This window comes from Enhydra lutris, unplaced genomic scaffold, assembly GCF_002288905.1.
Source record: "Enhydra lutris kenyoni isolate GAN:26980312 unplaced genomic scaffold, ASM228890v2 scaffoldscaffold22, whole genome shotgun sequence".
Classification (NCBI taxonomy): Eukaryota; Metazoa; Chordata; class Mammalia; order Carnivora; family Mustelidae; genus Enhydra; species Enhydra lutris.
In genome coordinates, this window is record NW_019154106.1 from 17,678,646 (window position 1) to 17,692,353 (window position 13,708).

Genomic DNA, 13,708 nt, shown 5'->3' on the forward strand with positions numbered 1-13,708 from the left:
TTCACCTCCGCTCCGCTGAGCCCAAAGGGGCGGGGAGACCCCGGGGGTTGTGGGGTGGCTGGCCCCGCCCTCCGCCCAGGCATCCGACGCTCCCCCCAAAGCCCGGGAGGAACCCGGGGAACCCCCAGGCTGGCTGGAGGGAGCGGGGGCAGCCACCCAAGAAGCCACCGTCCCCGCCACCTGCCCTAAGCCCATCCCCCTCTTCCAGCTCTGAGGCCCCATCTCCTTCCCTTAACCTCCCATCGGGGGAGGGGCCCGTGACCCCGGGCCCGGGATCAAAGGGACGGCCGGGTTAAGGAGGAAGGAGTGGAATGCGGGGCCTCGAGGGTCCGGGACACCTGCTCCGGGCACTGGAGGCGGGGCTGGCCGAGCCCTGCCCTAGCGCCGCGGAGCACCTGGAGCTCCCGGGCCGCCCCACCCCCATTCATTTCTGGCAACACGGACAAAGCCGCCTTGCGAAGATCGACTCCTGCCCGGGAGCTGGCGAGGGGCCTCCCTGACGCGGGGACCGGGATTCCCCACCCTTGCCTAGACCTGCGCCTTGTGACTGGGGCTGGGACTGGATCTCTGACTCGGCCCCACCTCGCACCCCGCAGCCGACCGCAGCCCGGCCCCGGCCCTGGAGGGAGCGGTGGGCGCTATGGCCCGTGAAGGAGAACAGTCACGGCTGGCTGAGCGCACATTCGTGCCAGGCCCGGTGCTGAGGTTTGCCAAGCCTCGTCTCGGTTCACCCTCCCCTCGTCTCGGTTAACCCGCCCCTCGTCTCGGTTAACCCTCCCTTCGGTCCTGTGAGGAGGGAAGTGACCTGTTCCAACACCCAGACCCCTTCCTAGGCTCTTCCCTGAAGGCAAAGTGTCCCGCTGCTCTACTCTAAGGCTTCCTGCCCCGGGGCTTGCCCCTGATGTTCCTTCTGCCTGGATTCCACCAGGTTGCCTACCCCCACCTTCCCAAAGGCGTGCTCCTCCTTCCACCTCCCTTGGTTTATTTTATTCCTAGCCCTCCTGGAAGTTGACCTCGTGGACCTGTTTATAGCAGGTCTCCCCGCCTAGAAGGCGGCTAATCCTGGGCCTGGAGCCTTGTCTCTCTTGTCCTGTACTGGGCCCAGGAGCCCAGCCAGGGTCCAGCACCCACGGAGCACAAAGTCGGTGCTGAAAGTGGACGGAATACACCAGGCCTCTCTGCCAGCCGGGTTAGCGCAACTTCACCTATGAAAATGAGGGCCTGGGAGATCCTAACCCAAAAGAAGCTGTGGAAAGCAGTCCAGCATGAGACCCTCTCAAGTCTCCTCCTTCAAGACGCCAGGATACCTTTCTCTGGGAGATGGGGTTTTTCCAGGAAGGTCCAGTTTGGGAGGCCAGGGTCACGGTTGCCATGGAGACTGATGGTGGCTCCCTGCACATCTGGGAATTAAAAGGAGACGGGGATGCAGAGGCTGTCCTGGTGCTTGGAACTTTGAGCCTTCAGCCCTTCTGGCCCTCATCTCTAGCCTGGAGCTGGAGTACAGGTGGATGAATTCCTCCCCAGGCCCCTCAACAAAGACTGGGGATGGGAGTGGGGGGTGGGTAATGTGAGTGAGAGGGTAGAACACACAGTCAGGGCCTGGCCAGGGAGTGCGACAGGAGCTGGGGCGGCAGAACTTAACCGGGACTGGCCCCAGCCCTCACTTAACCTTACCACTCAAGGGAAGCTGCTTGCTGAGACCCTTCCTGGGCCTCCGACAGGTTGCTCTGGGGCAGGGGGAGTGGGAGACAGGTGTGGCCATATGAAAGGGCAGTCTTCTAGGCCTGAAACCTCGTTTGACCCAGCTCTGCCCAGGACTTTGCTGTGTGACCTTAGCTGGGTCAGGCCCCCTCTCTGGGCCTCAGTGACCTCCTCTGTACTGGTTAGACTGGTCTAGCTGTCTTCTCCTGTGGCTCAGGGCCAACCGATGGGTGGTTCTGGCCCAACTTGCCCAGAGGCCCTTCCATCTCAGCCAGGTGACCAATGCCAGGTAGAGGGACCCAGCAGGGAGGGGCTTTGCTGAGTACCTCCTCCACACATGGCCACTCTTTGTTTCTGGGACCTAATCAGGCCTGAGATCTGGAGAGGAAATTCAGGCAACCCTGCTGCTTCCAAAGTGGCTGGGTCAGCTCTCCTCTCCCAGTCCTGCAGGGAAGGTGGAGAAACAGAGGCCAGTGCCCCTCACTGTGTCTGGGGGACACTGCTGCTCTGTCCTCCACACCTTTTATCCCCAGAACCACAGGCCCGTCAGCCCTGCGAGTATCACAGAAACTTCACACTCCCCGTCCTGTCCTCACTTTCTCCACGGCTGCAGAGGGAGAGACTGGAGGAGTGCTCACTGGTGAGGTTCGAGAACAGGTTCATTAAAATGGTGGGGTACAGGGAGGAAAGGAGAAAGAGCCCCACACTGAATGCCCTGAGCCCTGGTCTTAACCCCATCTGCTAGCTAGACTCACGACCACATGGCCTCACTGTGTCACTGCCCTTGCTGGGCTGTGGGCAGTGGGAGAGAGGGCACTGCTGTGGGAGATGCACATTGTGGTCCATTTGGCCATTGCCACGCCACATGACCTGGAACAAGTCCTTTTCGCCTACTGCAGCCTCTTATTCCCCATCTGTGAAAAAGAGTTCACACCTAGCTGGCAAGGTTGCCAGAAAGAGTGGTCTAGGAGTAAGCCTGGCATCGGGGAGGTGGTGAGAAACCGTGTTGATGATACCCACGACTGCCCCCTCTGTTCTCCAAGAACTTTAGCCTCTCCCGAGGCCCCTGGACACATCTCCCTGGGTCATCATTGCTTGGCATGAGTAGGGAGGGCAGCTGTGTTTCCCCACCTGATATAGAAGAAAACTAAGCTGGAGAGGAGGGTGAGGGAGTGGGGAGGTCTAGGAGGGGCTGTGGCTTCCTAGTGAGGCGTGTTGTTGAAGCAGCCTAGGCTCTGTGGTCAGACTACAGCAAGATTCGAATGTGGCTGGGCGTTCTTAAGCAGATCCTTTTCACACCTGCTGATAATATTCCGTAGAGGGAATCAGGTAAAACAACGTGTTACTACTTTCAGAGTTCCCTGAACCAGCGAGCCAGGTCCCCAAAGGATCAGATCCTTGACCCCACCCAGGCCCCGCCCCTTTCCCCACAGCCAATCAGTGGCGGCCTCCCCGGGGCATCAGATGCCCTGCCTCTGGCGGCTCCTGTCCCGCCACAGCCTCTTTCAGGGAGGCCGCCCGGTTTGGGAAGATTCCCGGTATTCTCGCCCGTCCCTTGGGGAGCAGCTGAGGACCGGAAGGTGCATCCGAGGGCCGAAAAGCGCTCTGAGACTGAGCCGGAGTTCAAGGACCAAGGCTCCCCTCAAACCATTTTACAGATAGGAAAACTCGAGACCCAGAGAAGGGAACCACTCGACCAAGTCACCCCAAGCCAAGAACCGAAGGCGGAAACAGAGTCTTCTCCGCGAGGATGGGACTGCACGCCCGCACAGTGCATGCGGGAGCTGTGGCCGAAGCCCAACACTAACAGTGGCTGACCAGGGATCGAGACTGCGTGGAGGGCTGGATTCTTCCTTGCCTCGGTTTCCCGAGTACTACCTCTGGTGGGGGTCGGGAGACGAGGCAAGTGGCCAAAAGGGCGCCTGCCAGGACTGTCCCCGCGCCTCCTCAAGTCTGATCGAAATTCCTTTAGCAAGCTACCTCCCCGCCCCTTAAAATACGGTCCTCCCGTTCGAGCCTCTCGGCGTTCTATTGGAAAGACTCCAGGGTCCCAGTCCATTCTCTAGAATGAACTGCTCAGACTACCGCGGGAGCTTTCCTGGAACTGCTAACTGCGCAGGCGCAAAGGCCGCCCACCCGGAAGGCGGAAGAACCAGGTCCCGACGCCGTTGGGAGGGTCGGGGGCGGAGAGTGTGTTAACCAATGACCTGAAGGAGCAGGGAGGGCGGGATCGGGCCCGCAGTTGCTAAGCGCTACCCTGGAGGGAGGTGATTTAGGCAATGGGGTGAAGGGTGGTTCGATGGCCCTTCACGTCAATATCCTTCTGGCCCTCGGAAGTTAAGCAACGAAGAGGCGGACCTACGACCGGAAGCAGGAAGGAGGGCGCAGGAAGCAGGGTGTTGCAGCTGGTCGTGCCGTCGGTCAGTGAGTCTATCCGTCCCGAGGGCAGGATGGAGAAACTGCGGCTTCTGAGCCTCCGCTACCAGGAGTACGTGACTCGTCACCCGGCCGCCACGGCCCAGCTGGAGACTGCAGTGCGGGGCCTCAGTTACCTGCTGGCAGGTGCTACCCTGACCTTTGCCCCAGCCCTTAGGGGCTCTGACCCCTGACCCCCACTGGCCCCTTCCCTTCCGAGTCAGGGTAGTGATCGCTGTGCTTGAGAAGTTCCGTCCAGGTTCCCGTCGGGCATAGGGAGGGGACGTCTGCGCCCGAAGCCGCAGGCTGAGGCGAATGCTCACCCGCCTCCTGTGCCTTCTCCCCAGGTCGCTTCTCCGATTCTCACGAGCTGTCAGAGCTGGGTGAGTGGGCCTCTGGGGTGGGTGGGGGGCGGCGAGGCTTCCCAGAGCGGGGACCACCCCGGTCCGCAGTCCTAGGTTTTCCGTTACATGGTCCTGTGCTGAATCGGACACAGCTCCAGAGTCCACTGTCTTGACATCTCCCCTCCACCCCCCGAATAGACCAGAGACAAATCTGGGGACCTTGACTGGTCGGGCCACTGACCCAAGTACCTTGCCTGCCTTTGCCCAGTTAATCCTCCCTGTAGTCATAGGAGGTGGATAGTGTAACTGTCCTCAGTGTCCAGTTAAAGGGGCAGTTCAGTGAGGTTAGGGGACAGCTACTGATGATCCCAGAGGCAGGATTCAAGCCCAGATTTCTCACATTCGAGGAGCCTCAGACTGTAACGGCCTCAGTCGTGTTTGCACAGGGAGCACGGGAGGTGGAACTGGAGCTGCCTCTGGGCCAGCGGGGGGGCGGGGGCAGGCTGCAGAGAGAGGCGGCCAGGAGGCAAGACCGCCCATCCATGGCTGTGAGCGCGAGGGGCAGTTCTGGGCAGCCGGCCAACCAGGGCTCTGGGGCAGGGCAGTCACTGCTTTGTCACAGAGATCAAACCATCCCTTCGTGTTCCAGCCACCCACACGAGATCTTACCGGGGAGCGCGGAGCTCTGAGGAAGTGGGTGGGGAGGCGGGTTGGTTTCCACACAGTCTGGGACAGGAGGAGGAGAGCCGGTAACAGGTGATCCCTGCAGCTCTGGGGAGAATGGGAGAGTGGCGAGGCTGCAGGACCAGCCCCTGAAGGCCACACCTCTCCCTCTCAGTGTATTCTGCCTCTAACCTGCTCGTGCTGCTTAATGATGGGATCCTGCGGAGAGCGCTCCGGAAAAAGTTGCCTGTGGTGAGAATTCTGGCAGGAGCTGAGGGCGGGAAGCTTTGGGACTGCGTGTGTAGCAAGTGTTACCGTCTCAGTGTGAGACATGCCCACGTCTGCTGAAGTTCAGGCCGTCTCATCAGGGGAAGGGTCGAGTTGTTAGTGCCCCTGTCTCAGATGAAGAGACTGAGTTTCAGAGGCGTAGGGTAGCCTCTGCCCCCTGGAGAACTCAGGCCTACACGGATAGTTCTAGGGGAAAATCTACCTCCCCTAGGGGGAAGGCCTGGGACTGGTCCCCCCAGCCCTGACGTCTTGGCCTGGGGTCCTTGCAGTCGCTGTCCCAGCAGAAGCTGCTGACATGGCTGAGCGTGCTGGAGTGTGTGGAAGTGTTCATGGAGATGGGGGCCGCCAAGGTGTGGGGTGAAGTGGGCCGTTGGCTCGTCATCGCCCTCATCCAGCTGGCCAAGTACGTCGGGACTGAGGGGGGCAGGTCCTGGGTGGAGGGGACTCAGGCCAGCAGTTCGGATGGGGTACACCAGAGCACCCCTGACCCCCTGCTGGCTAGCCATCGCCCCCGCAGCCCTGTCATACTCCCAACCCAGGGCTGTCCTGCGGATGTTCCTGCTGATCTGGTTCAAGGCTGGCCTCCAGACCTCACCCCCCATTGTTCCGCTGGACAGGGAGACCCAGGCACGGCCCCCTGGTAAGCTGTTGCCACTCTCTGGAGCGGCCTGGCACATGGAACTAATTCGTGGGTTTCGAGAGGGCCGGCGGGAGTGGCGTGTTATCTGTTCGGGGAGCACATCTATCCCCAACACTTCTGTTTGCTCTCATTCCCCTGTATTGTACAGAGGGAAAAAAGAAGGATGAGGCTAGAGGCATAATCAGAACTTGAACTCAGGACTCCTGGCACCAGAGTCTTCATTCTTTTTTGCGGGTGGCAGGAACGAGGGACAGCATGAGGTGGAGACAGAGGTCCTGCCAAGCATGGGCTTTGTTCTGTATCTCAAGTGCCACAGTTGTGTGAGGCTGGGTACCCGGGAGATCTGTCCCTTCGGGGCTTCCTACTCCTTACCGGTTGGCCTGATGCTTCTGGCCCTCCATGGGGACCATTCTTTGCTTCTCCTCCTGGTCATATTGAATGCAAAGACCTGAGAAGGCCTGGGCTTTCCCTCTTCCCTCCCTCCCTCCAGTCCCCGGGAAGGTCTGGCTTCTTGGCTGGCTCCCCTGGCAGCCACCGGTGATGCTGCACTTTCCCCAGGCCGGGGAGGGTGCTGACCCCACGTCACTCGCGACTGCGTCCTGCCTCAGCTGCTGCCTTGGTCCAGGCTTGTCCATGCTCACCTGTTCTCCCCTCAGCCCCCAGGAGCGTTCACGGCACGCGTGTTCTCCACAGGCTCTGCTGGAAACGTGGCCCTCTGACAGCATGGCCTTCTGTCTGTCCCTGCTAGATGGTGACCAGAGCACTGGCAGCCAGGAGCAGTCGTACGTGGGGAAACGGTCAAACCGAGTGGTACGAACCCTCCAGAGCAGTAAGTGTAGGATGTTGTGGTCCGGGCGCCTTAGGGCTGAGGTCAGCCCGGGCCTGACTGCTCAGCCGCGGCCCTTGTGTTTCTAGCCCCATCCCTGCACTCGAGGCACTGGGGAGCCCCCCAGCAGCGGGAGGGACGGCAGCGACGGCAGCAACAGCAGCAGCGCGAGGAGCTGAGTGTCACCCCCACCCCTCTGGGCCTGCAGGAGACCATCGCAGAGTCCTTGTACATCGCCCGGCCGCTGCTGCACTGTATCCTCAGCCCACGGCTGGCCAGCCCTGCAGGGGGGGGCCCATGGGGAGCGGGGGGCGGGGTGGGCCATGTGCTGGAGACCTCCTTGACACCGTGGCCGTCAGTGCTCAGCCTGGGCCTGTGGGGTCAGCGGTCGTGGACACCCTGGCTCCTCTCTGGGGTCGTGGATGTGACCAGGTGAGCCTGGGGCTGCCTGGGGAGACCACTCCCTCTGCTGGGTTTTGTGCTGCAGACCTGTCTCCACCGGAGCAGATGGGGGGGCCCCCCTCCCCCGTTGCTGGCCCTGACCGCGTTCCCTCCTGCCCCCAGCCTGAGCCTCCTGAGCGACAGGAAGGGCCTGAGTCGGAGGGAGCGGCTGGAGCTGCGGCGACGGACCATCTTGCTGCTCTACTACCTGCTGCGCTCCCCGTTCTACGACCGCTTCTCCGAGTGAGGACAGGCCCCAGGAGGGGCGAGGCCCACCTTCGGCCTGGCCCGGCTGCACCCACTGCCTTGGGGTGTTCAGGCCCCTGGCCCAGCCCTGGGCGTGCTGAGGGCAGGGCCATGGGGATGGTGCGGGGGGAGGGGGGGTACTTTCTTCCTGCTGAGTGGTTTGGAGCTGCACCTTGCAGAGAGGCCCTTGAAGTTCACAGAAACTGGGCGCCTTAAACCAAACCGCCCAGCTGGCCTGTGGCAGAGCCAGGGGCCACCACCATGCTCTCTCTTAGCCTGTCCCTACCTTGCCCAGCCCCTGCTCTGTCTTCTTTGAGGGCCCAGAACTTCCGGCCTTAGCCAGGCTCAGAGGGCCCACTGGCGGCAAGTGGGGGGTGGCCTGGGACCAAGTGCCCCAAGGTCTGCCGGGTGACTGCCTGAGATGTGACTGCGATCTGAGGTGGGGGTCCCTGTACGGCGACAGGGACCAGGAGACAGACCGGAGGCTCCTGTCTTAGTAAGTCCTCTGCTGGAAGATTGCAGTCGTACCCGGAATCACATTTCCTGCTAGGACTGCACAGCCTCTGTTTGGGTTTGGTTTGCTTTGTTTCTGAGGCAGTAGGAAGTGAGTTTGGGCCGTGCTTAATGCCACCTCATTGTGAGAACAGCCGGGCCTGGCTGTCCCTGTTTCCAGCTAAGTTTGCAAGCTCACAAGCTACTAAAGCCAAATCCTATTCCCTGCTCTGAAGGAATATTCCAGAGACTTACGTGGACCATATGAGCTCCCCCCACAAACGGTCTGCCCTTTGCAGAGGAAGCGTAGCCCCAGGATCTCGGAACTGAGGCATTTTGAGGCGACCATACCGGCAGAGGTGGCCCCATAGGCGGCGAGCCTCTAGTGTGGCTCCTGCCGAGCAGACCAGCCTAGTACCCTTACAGCAGTGGCTCAGACTGAGAAAGGTCTAGAAACCTGCCAGAGAAATTCCTGTTTCCCCAGAGGACAGGGAGTGGGCTGCTGAGTGGCTCTGGGGCGCAGGCTGTGCGGGGAGACCCCTGTCCTTCCTGTCAGAGACCGAGTGTCATCTCTGGGGCCGGGCTGCCTTCCAGTTGTGTGACCTTGGGCAAGTTGCTGAACCTCTCTGTGCCTCATCTGAATGACGGGGATGTGATCGTGCCCGCCTCAAAGGGTTGTGGGAGGCCTTCTGTGACCTCGGACGTACGGGGGTGCTTGGCACAGAATCACCCAGCAGATGCCGAGTCTTGTCGTCATTTCTCTTGTTACCCTCCCCGGCACTGTCGTGTCACCCCAGGTCCTCCCATGGGAAAGTGCCATCTCTTAAAAAAAGACAAAAAATAAGGCTTTGGCCCTGGCCCCTTCCTCTGAGTGTGCCCCCCTCAGGGGGCCTGGTCACTCAACATTGGCTCATGAGGTTTCAGTGTGGCTCAGTTCTTCTGGTTCACGGGGCTTCTCGAAGGTGGGGCTGTCCTTCTGGGCCCTCACCAGCCCTGTGCTGGGACTGGCCCACGTGCGGTGCCCCAGGAATGCGTTGGCTCAGGAGAAGGAAGGGCAGGACGAGGGAGGTGTGTTGTGTGGTGCCGCGAGTAAGGCCAAGTCCGGAGCTGAGCTGTGGGCGGTCCAGGCCAATGGCCGGGGTCATAGGCACCCAGACCCCCTCCTCAGCCTGCTTCCTGCTCATGTCTCTGCAGGGCGAGGATTCTCTTCCTGCTCCGGCTGCTGGCAGACCACGTTCCGGGCGTTGGCCTGGTGGCAAGTAAGTGCGGGACAGGGTGCGATGATTACGGAGTGTCACGGGTCTGTCCAGTGGCCCGTGTTCTTGACTATTGTCTCTTTATCTCCTTGTCATTTGATTCTTGACACAGTCAGGAGAGGGAGCCCAGAGGTCAGGTTGGGCGGGTGACAGCTCCTAGGCAGGGTCAGGCTGGCCCATAGAGCCTCAGGGGTGGCTGGAAGGGGGTGTCCTGTCCTGGGAGAAGTGTAGGGCCGCCCTGGGCTGTCAGCCTTAGCTGCCCCGGGACCCCGGAGCCGTATACCGCTGGCTTCTCTGGGGCTTTCTGGCGCCCACCAGGCTGTTTGGAGCTCTCCCCTCAGCATAGAGGCCATCAGTGTCCACAGTGGGACCAGCCCTGTGGCTTCTTGAAGCCTGAGGGTCTTTTTGCAAAGGGGGCAAAGGTCACTGCTGCTGCTGCTCTCCTAGGGGCAGGCAGGTGGGAGAGTCTGTGGGGCTGGTGGCCCAGCAGATGCGAGCAGCCGGGCTGGGGCCGCTGCAGCTGAGAAGGGCCTCAGGTAGAGCGGAGTCAGGTTGGGGCCAGGTTGGAGTCCGGCCCTCAGCTCCGAACTCCCTCTCGTTGCAGGGCCGCTCATGGATTACCTGCCTGCCTGGCAGAAAATTTATTTCTACAGTTGGGGCTGACCTATCCCAGGAGTGGGTGCAGGGAGGGGCAGGGGTGCCCCAGCCGCTCGGTCACCCTAATAAACCGACTCTGGCAGCGAGCCCGCCTGTGGCGTCTCCATCCCGCTGCCCGGCGCTCCTGGCACCCCCACCCAGCAGCCGGGCCACCCGAGCACCTCCCGAACATCTCTGGCCACGGAGCCACTGCCTCCTGCCCCTCATCCCTGGGCTGAGAAGCCTCGGTTGGGACAGGGGCCTGGGCTTCTCCGGCCACAGAGAGCTGGGATCTGGTCTCTGCCAGCGTGGGAAGCTGCTGGCCATGGCAGCTGCGGAGGTTAATCCCACACCTCTGTCCCCGATCCTGGTGACAACAGACAAGGCCCAGCTGGGCAGGCAGTGACAGCTGCCTGTGTGGCCTCTGGCCAGAGCCTCTGCCCCCTCCCTGCAGGGCCCTGTCACTCCAGCCTGCCAGACTCTCTGTGCCGGAGCCTGGTGACTGGTGGGCCCAGCTTGGTTTGGTGACCCCTGGAGCCCCCAGCCCCCATTTGATGGCGGAAGGTTTTCTCCCATAGGCACCAGCCAGCCATGGGGCCAATGCTGGGGGCGGGTGTCAGAGGGACTCAGATCCTGAGCGGGTGCAGGTTCGGGAGTGTGAGCTGGGGTCTCCATGCACGCTCCCTGCCAGCTCCCTGGAGACCACGTCTCCCAGAGCTACACACGCACACACGCACACGCACGCTGTTGGGGAAGGTGCGAGTGCGCAGACCGAGCAGCTGCAGTCTGACTGATCTGCCTGGCCCGTCCCCTTCTCAGCCGCCACCCCTGGCCCCTGTGAACAGACTGTCCTCTCCTGCTGCAGTGTCTAGCCCAATGAGCCGCCCTCTGAGTTCCAAGGGCTCCATCCGCACCAGCTTCTACCCTGCCTCACTTCCTCCGTCACTCTGGGGGGAACTGTGGGGAGGGGGGCAGCCTTTCCCTGCCCCCCGCCCTGAAGGCACATCCAGGTCCAGGACTGGAGGGTGAAGGGACAAGCCCTTCAGGGAGGTCACAGCTTGGAGCCCTGACTGTAGCCGGGCATGTGCCCTATAAGTGGGGTCTGGCCCGGGGCTGTCCGTGCAGCGGGAGGGGAGCAGGCCTCCCCGCCGGGCACTCACCCGCCAGCGGAGACACGGAAATGAGGCACACGGGGCGTGAGAACAGGTAGGAGCGGGTCCCTGAGGAAGGCCGGGTCCGAGGTGGGAGAGCAGAGGACAGATGCCTGTGGAGGGCACACCCGTCAGGGAGGCCTCTGTTCTAGTGGGGGTGACCCCGCGTCAGTGCCCTGCAGGCCTCGGCTGGAAGATGACGTGCACAGCAAATCACAAGAAACTCAGACCTGCCTCCGGAAGGCAGCGGGGAGGGGAGCATTTTAAACCTCATCCCCGGGACGCCTGGGTGGCTCAGTCGGTAATGGGTCTGCTGCCTTCGGCTCAGGTCCTGTTGCCGGAGTTCCGGAATCCAATCCCACATCGGGATCAAGTTGGCTCCCTGCTCAGCAGGGGTCTGCCTCTCCCTCTGCCCCTCACCTTGCTTGTGCTCTCTCTCAAATAAAAACTTGCTAAAAAAATACACCTCACCCAAGCAGCCTGGTGCAGGGGTTCCCATGGGGCGGTGCTGGAGGCTGAGCACAGGGACACAGTGGCAGAATCCTCCAGCAGTGGATGGGCCTGGATTCAGGCAGGCTCGGGAGTGGGTGTGGCTAGAGAGGGAGATGGTGGCATCTTAGAGGCAAGGAGGGTGAGGGATGAGGGACTGAGTTGGGCAGAGTGTCCAGAACTGTGGGTTCCCGGCCGCGGTGAGAACAGAAGATGGGGACCCGAGTTTGTTGAGGGACAGCTGTGTCCAGGACACAGGGAGATGACCACTGAGCAGTTAGCATGTGGGCTCAGAGCACACAGGGACAGTCTGAAGGAGATGCCAGCACTTGTCACCCTGGGGGTTACTGAGGACCAGGAGTCAGGGATGTCCCTCTCCCAGCCCTGGGCACGTGGGCAGTTACGGGTGTGGGGCTGGACCCCCGGAAGGTCTGCTAAGAAGCGATGGGGTTCCCGAAGTGCAGAGCCCTGCTCAGCCCTCGGGTTCTGAGTGCACAGGTCTGGAGTGGGCCGGGGGTTCGGAGGTGAGCTTGGGCTGCGCGCTCTGGGCTGGGCAGGAAGCCAGGGAGGGGCCCGCAGCCCCACCCCGGGCGGGAGGAGCCCGGCTCCGTGCTAGCGAGTTGCATTTATTATTCAACAAATCTTTATTGAGCATCCACCGGCTGTGGCTGGGGATCCTGCCTCAAACGAAACCAGTCTCTACCCTCGGGAAGCTTCCACTCTAGGGAGCAGGCTTTGCCATCGACTCAAAATCCCTCTGTCCAGCCTCAGGGGTGGTGGCAGGGCCTGGGGAGCCCCGGGGCCCGGGCTGTTGGAAGCTCCGGGGAACTGGGGGGTGTCTCTTAGAGCAGCCCGACCCGCGGGCCAGGGCTGAATGGCCTGCCTGATGCTCTCTGGCTGGAGGACGGTCCCGGCATCACTGGGGGGTGGGGGGGAAACAGGGCGGTGGCAGCAGGAGGCAGGGGGCGGCGGAGTGGGAACGGCTGGGGCTCTCCACGTGACCTCTCCTGCGTGCCACTCCTTGGGCACCTAGGTATGCACCTTACCTCAGAGACGAGAAGGCGGCCCACGACTGTGACATGGCCGCCTCGCAGGAGACAAGGTGGAGCTATGAATGGAGATCAGATGCCAAAATTCTATGCCCTTAACCCTCGGGCAGTGACACTAGAGCAAGAAGCTGTTTGGCACCTGTTGGCCAACAGCATCGACAACACGAAGCGAAGACCAAAGCTCCGCTGGACGTTTCTGGCCTGGCCGAGCCCTGGAACCCCGCCCTTTGTGAGGTGGCCCGGGAGTGGGCACTCCCGTCCTTCCGCCGGGGGAGGGGCAGGCAGAAGCCAGAGGACAGGGACCTGAATAGGAGATGGTTCTCGCCATGCTGGGGGCTCTGCGTCCCAGGGCTGGGCTGAGCCTCTTCCTCCTCTACCTCCTCCTGGCAGCTGCACTCCTCCGCCCCCAGCCACTGAGGTAACAACTGGGGGCACAGGCTCAGGGGCCCAAAGGTGAGGCTCTGTCGTGCTGCCTCCCGCTCCTCTTCCCGGAGGACTGGCTGGTGCCATAGTCCTGGGTGTCGCGGCTCACGCAGTCCCCCACCCTGAGCCCTCACAGGGAGGTGGTTAATGGCCTGTAAGGGCCCGGGCTGAGCACCCCAACACCTCCCGCAGGCCTCAGCGATCTGTTCCTGAAGAATTTTCAGCCCCTCTGGAACTCTCGCAGCCACTTTCCGGCCTAGTGGATGGTAGTATCTCAGCCCTGCCCTGCCCAGCCGCCCTGTCCCCACGCCCTGCATGCCCCCCGGGGACACATGCCCTAGGGGAGGGCACCCACACCCAGCCTCCGGGGCTTTTCATCCCAAATGGCACCATTCTGGGGTGATCTTGGTGGATTCCCCCTGCCACCCACACCCTCTTCTCTCCTCAGACTATGGGGTTCGACCCAAGCACCCCTGGCCACGAGGGCCTCGACCCCTCCTCTCCCAGGCCCAGCAGCGCAAGCGGGATGGGCCAGACATGGCTGAGTATTACTACGACGCACACCTGTGACTGGCGCCCCTTATAAAGCTGTTCTGTGCAGCCATGGCTTGGGCCTTCCTGACACGGACGCCAGCTGGGGCCGGGGGG

The 13,708-nt window shown here is 62.0% G+C and overlaps 2 protein-coding genes across 5 annotated transcripts; both read left to right on the forward strand.

Annotated features, from left to right (window-relative positions):
- Positions 1 to 3,215: 3,215 nt before the first annotated feature.
- LOC111150033 (peroxisomal biogenesis factor 16) lies at positions 3,216 to 10,055 on the forward strand. Of its 4 annotated transcripts, none has more exons than XM_022507353.1 (11): positions 3,216 to 4,263; positions 4,464 to 4,499; positions 5,299 to 5,375; positions 5,681 to 5,814; positions 5,951 to 6,051; positions 6,800 to 6,880; positions 6,967 to 7,131; positions 7,237 to 7,309; positions 7,442 to 7,561; positions 9,251 to 9,315; positions 9,917 to 10,055. In XM_022507353.1, the coding sequence occupies exons 1-11, from the start codon at positions 4,152 to 4,154 to the stop codon at positions 9,973 to 9,975; spliced, it is 1,023 nt and encodes a 340-aa protein (XP_022363061.1). In that variant the 5' UTR covers positions 3,216 to 4,151; the 3' UTR covers positions 9,976 to 10,055. The 4 variants fall into 4 exon arrangements, 3 of the variants coding, with proteins under 3 accessions (XP_022363061.1, XP_022363060.1, XP_022363059.1); XM_022507352.1 differs by having other exon boundaries at positions 3,216 to 3,857; positions 4,039 to 4,263; positions 9,251 to 10,055; XR_002640785.1 differs by lacking the exon at positions 9,917 to 10,055 and having other exon boundaries at positions 7,442 to 8,060; positions 9,251 to 9,309.
- A 2,896-nt stretch (positions 10,056 to 12,951) lies between these two features.
- LOC111149397 (chromosome unknown C11orf94 homolog) lies at positions 12,952 to 13,630 on the forward strand. Its single transcript, XM_022506423.1, has 3 exons — positions 12,952 to 13,055; positions 13,253 to 13,326; positions 13,509 to 13,630. Exons 1-3 carry the CDS (start codon positions 12,952 to 12,954, stop codon positions 13,628 to 13,630), a joined length of 300 nt encoding a protein of 99 aa, XP_022362131.1.
- Positions 13,631 to 13,708: the final 78 nt, after the last annotated feature.

Excerpts from the sequence above, each read along its gene's own strand:
- LOC111150033 (XM_022507351.1), top strand. The coding sequence starts at position 4,152 with ATGGAGAAACTGCGGCTTCTGAGCCTCCGCTACCAGGAGTACGTGACT. Across the intron at positions 4,500-5,298 it reads TCACGAGCTGTCAGAGCTGG|TGTATTCTGCCTCTAACCTG; the intron begins GTGAGTGGGCCT and ends TCTCCCTCTCAG. Across the intron at positions 7,132-7,236 it reads CGCCCGGCCGCTGCTGCACT|TGCTCAGCCTGGGCCTGTGG; the intron begins GTATCCTCAGCC and ends CGTGGCCGTCAG.
- LOC111149397 (XM_022506423.1), top strand. The coding sequence starts at position 12,952 with ATGGTTCTCGCCATGCTGGGGGCTCTGCGTCCCAGGGCTGGGCTGAGC. Across the intron at positions 13,056-13,252 it reads CTCCGCCCCCAGCCACTGAG|GCCTCAGCGATCTGTTCCTG; the intron begins GTAACAACTGGG and ends CACCTCCCGCAG. Across the intron at positions 13,327-13,508 it reads ACTTTCCGGCCTAGTGGATG|ACTATGGGGTTCGACCCAAG; the intron begins GTAGTATCTCAG and ends TTCTCTCCTCAG.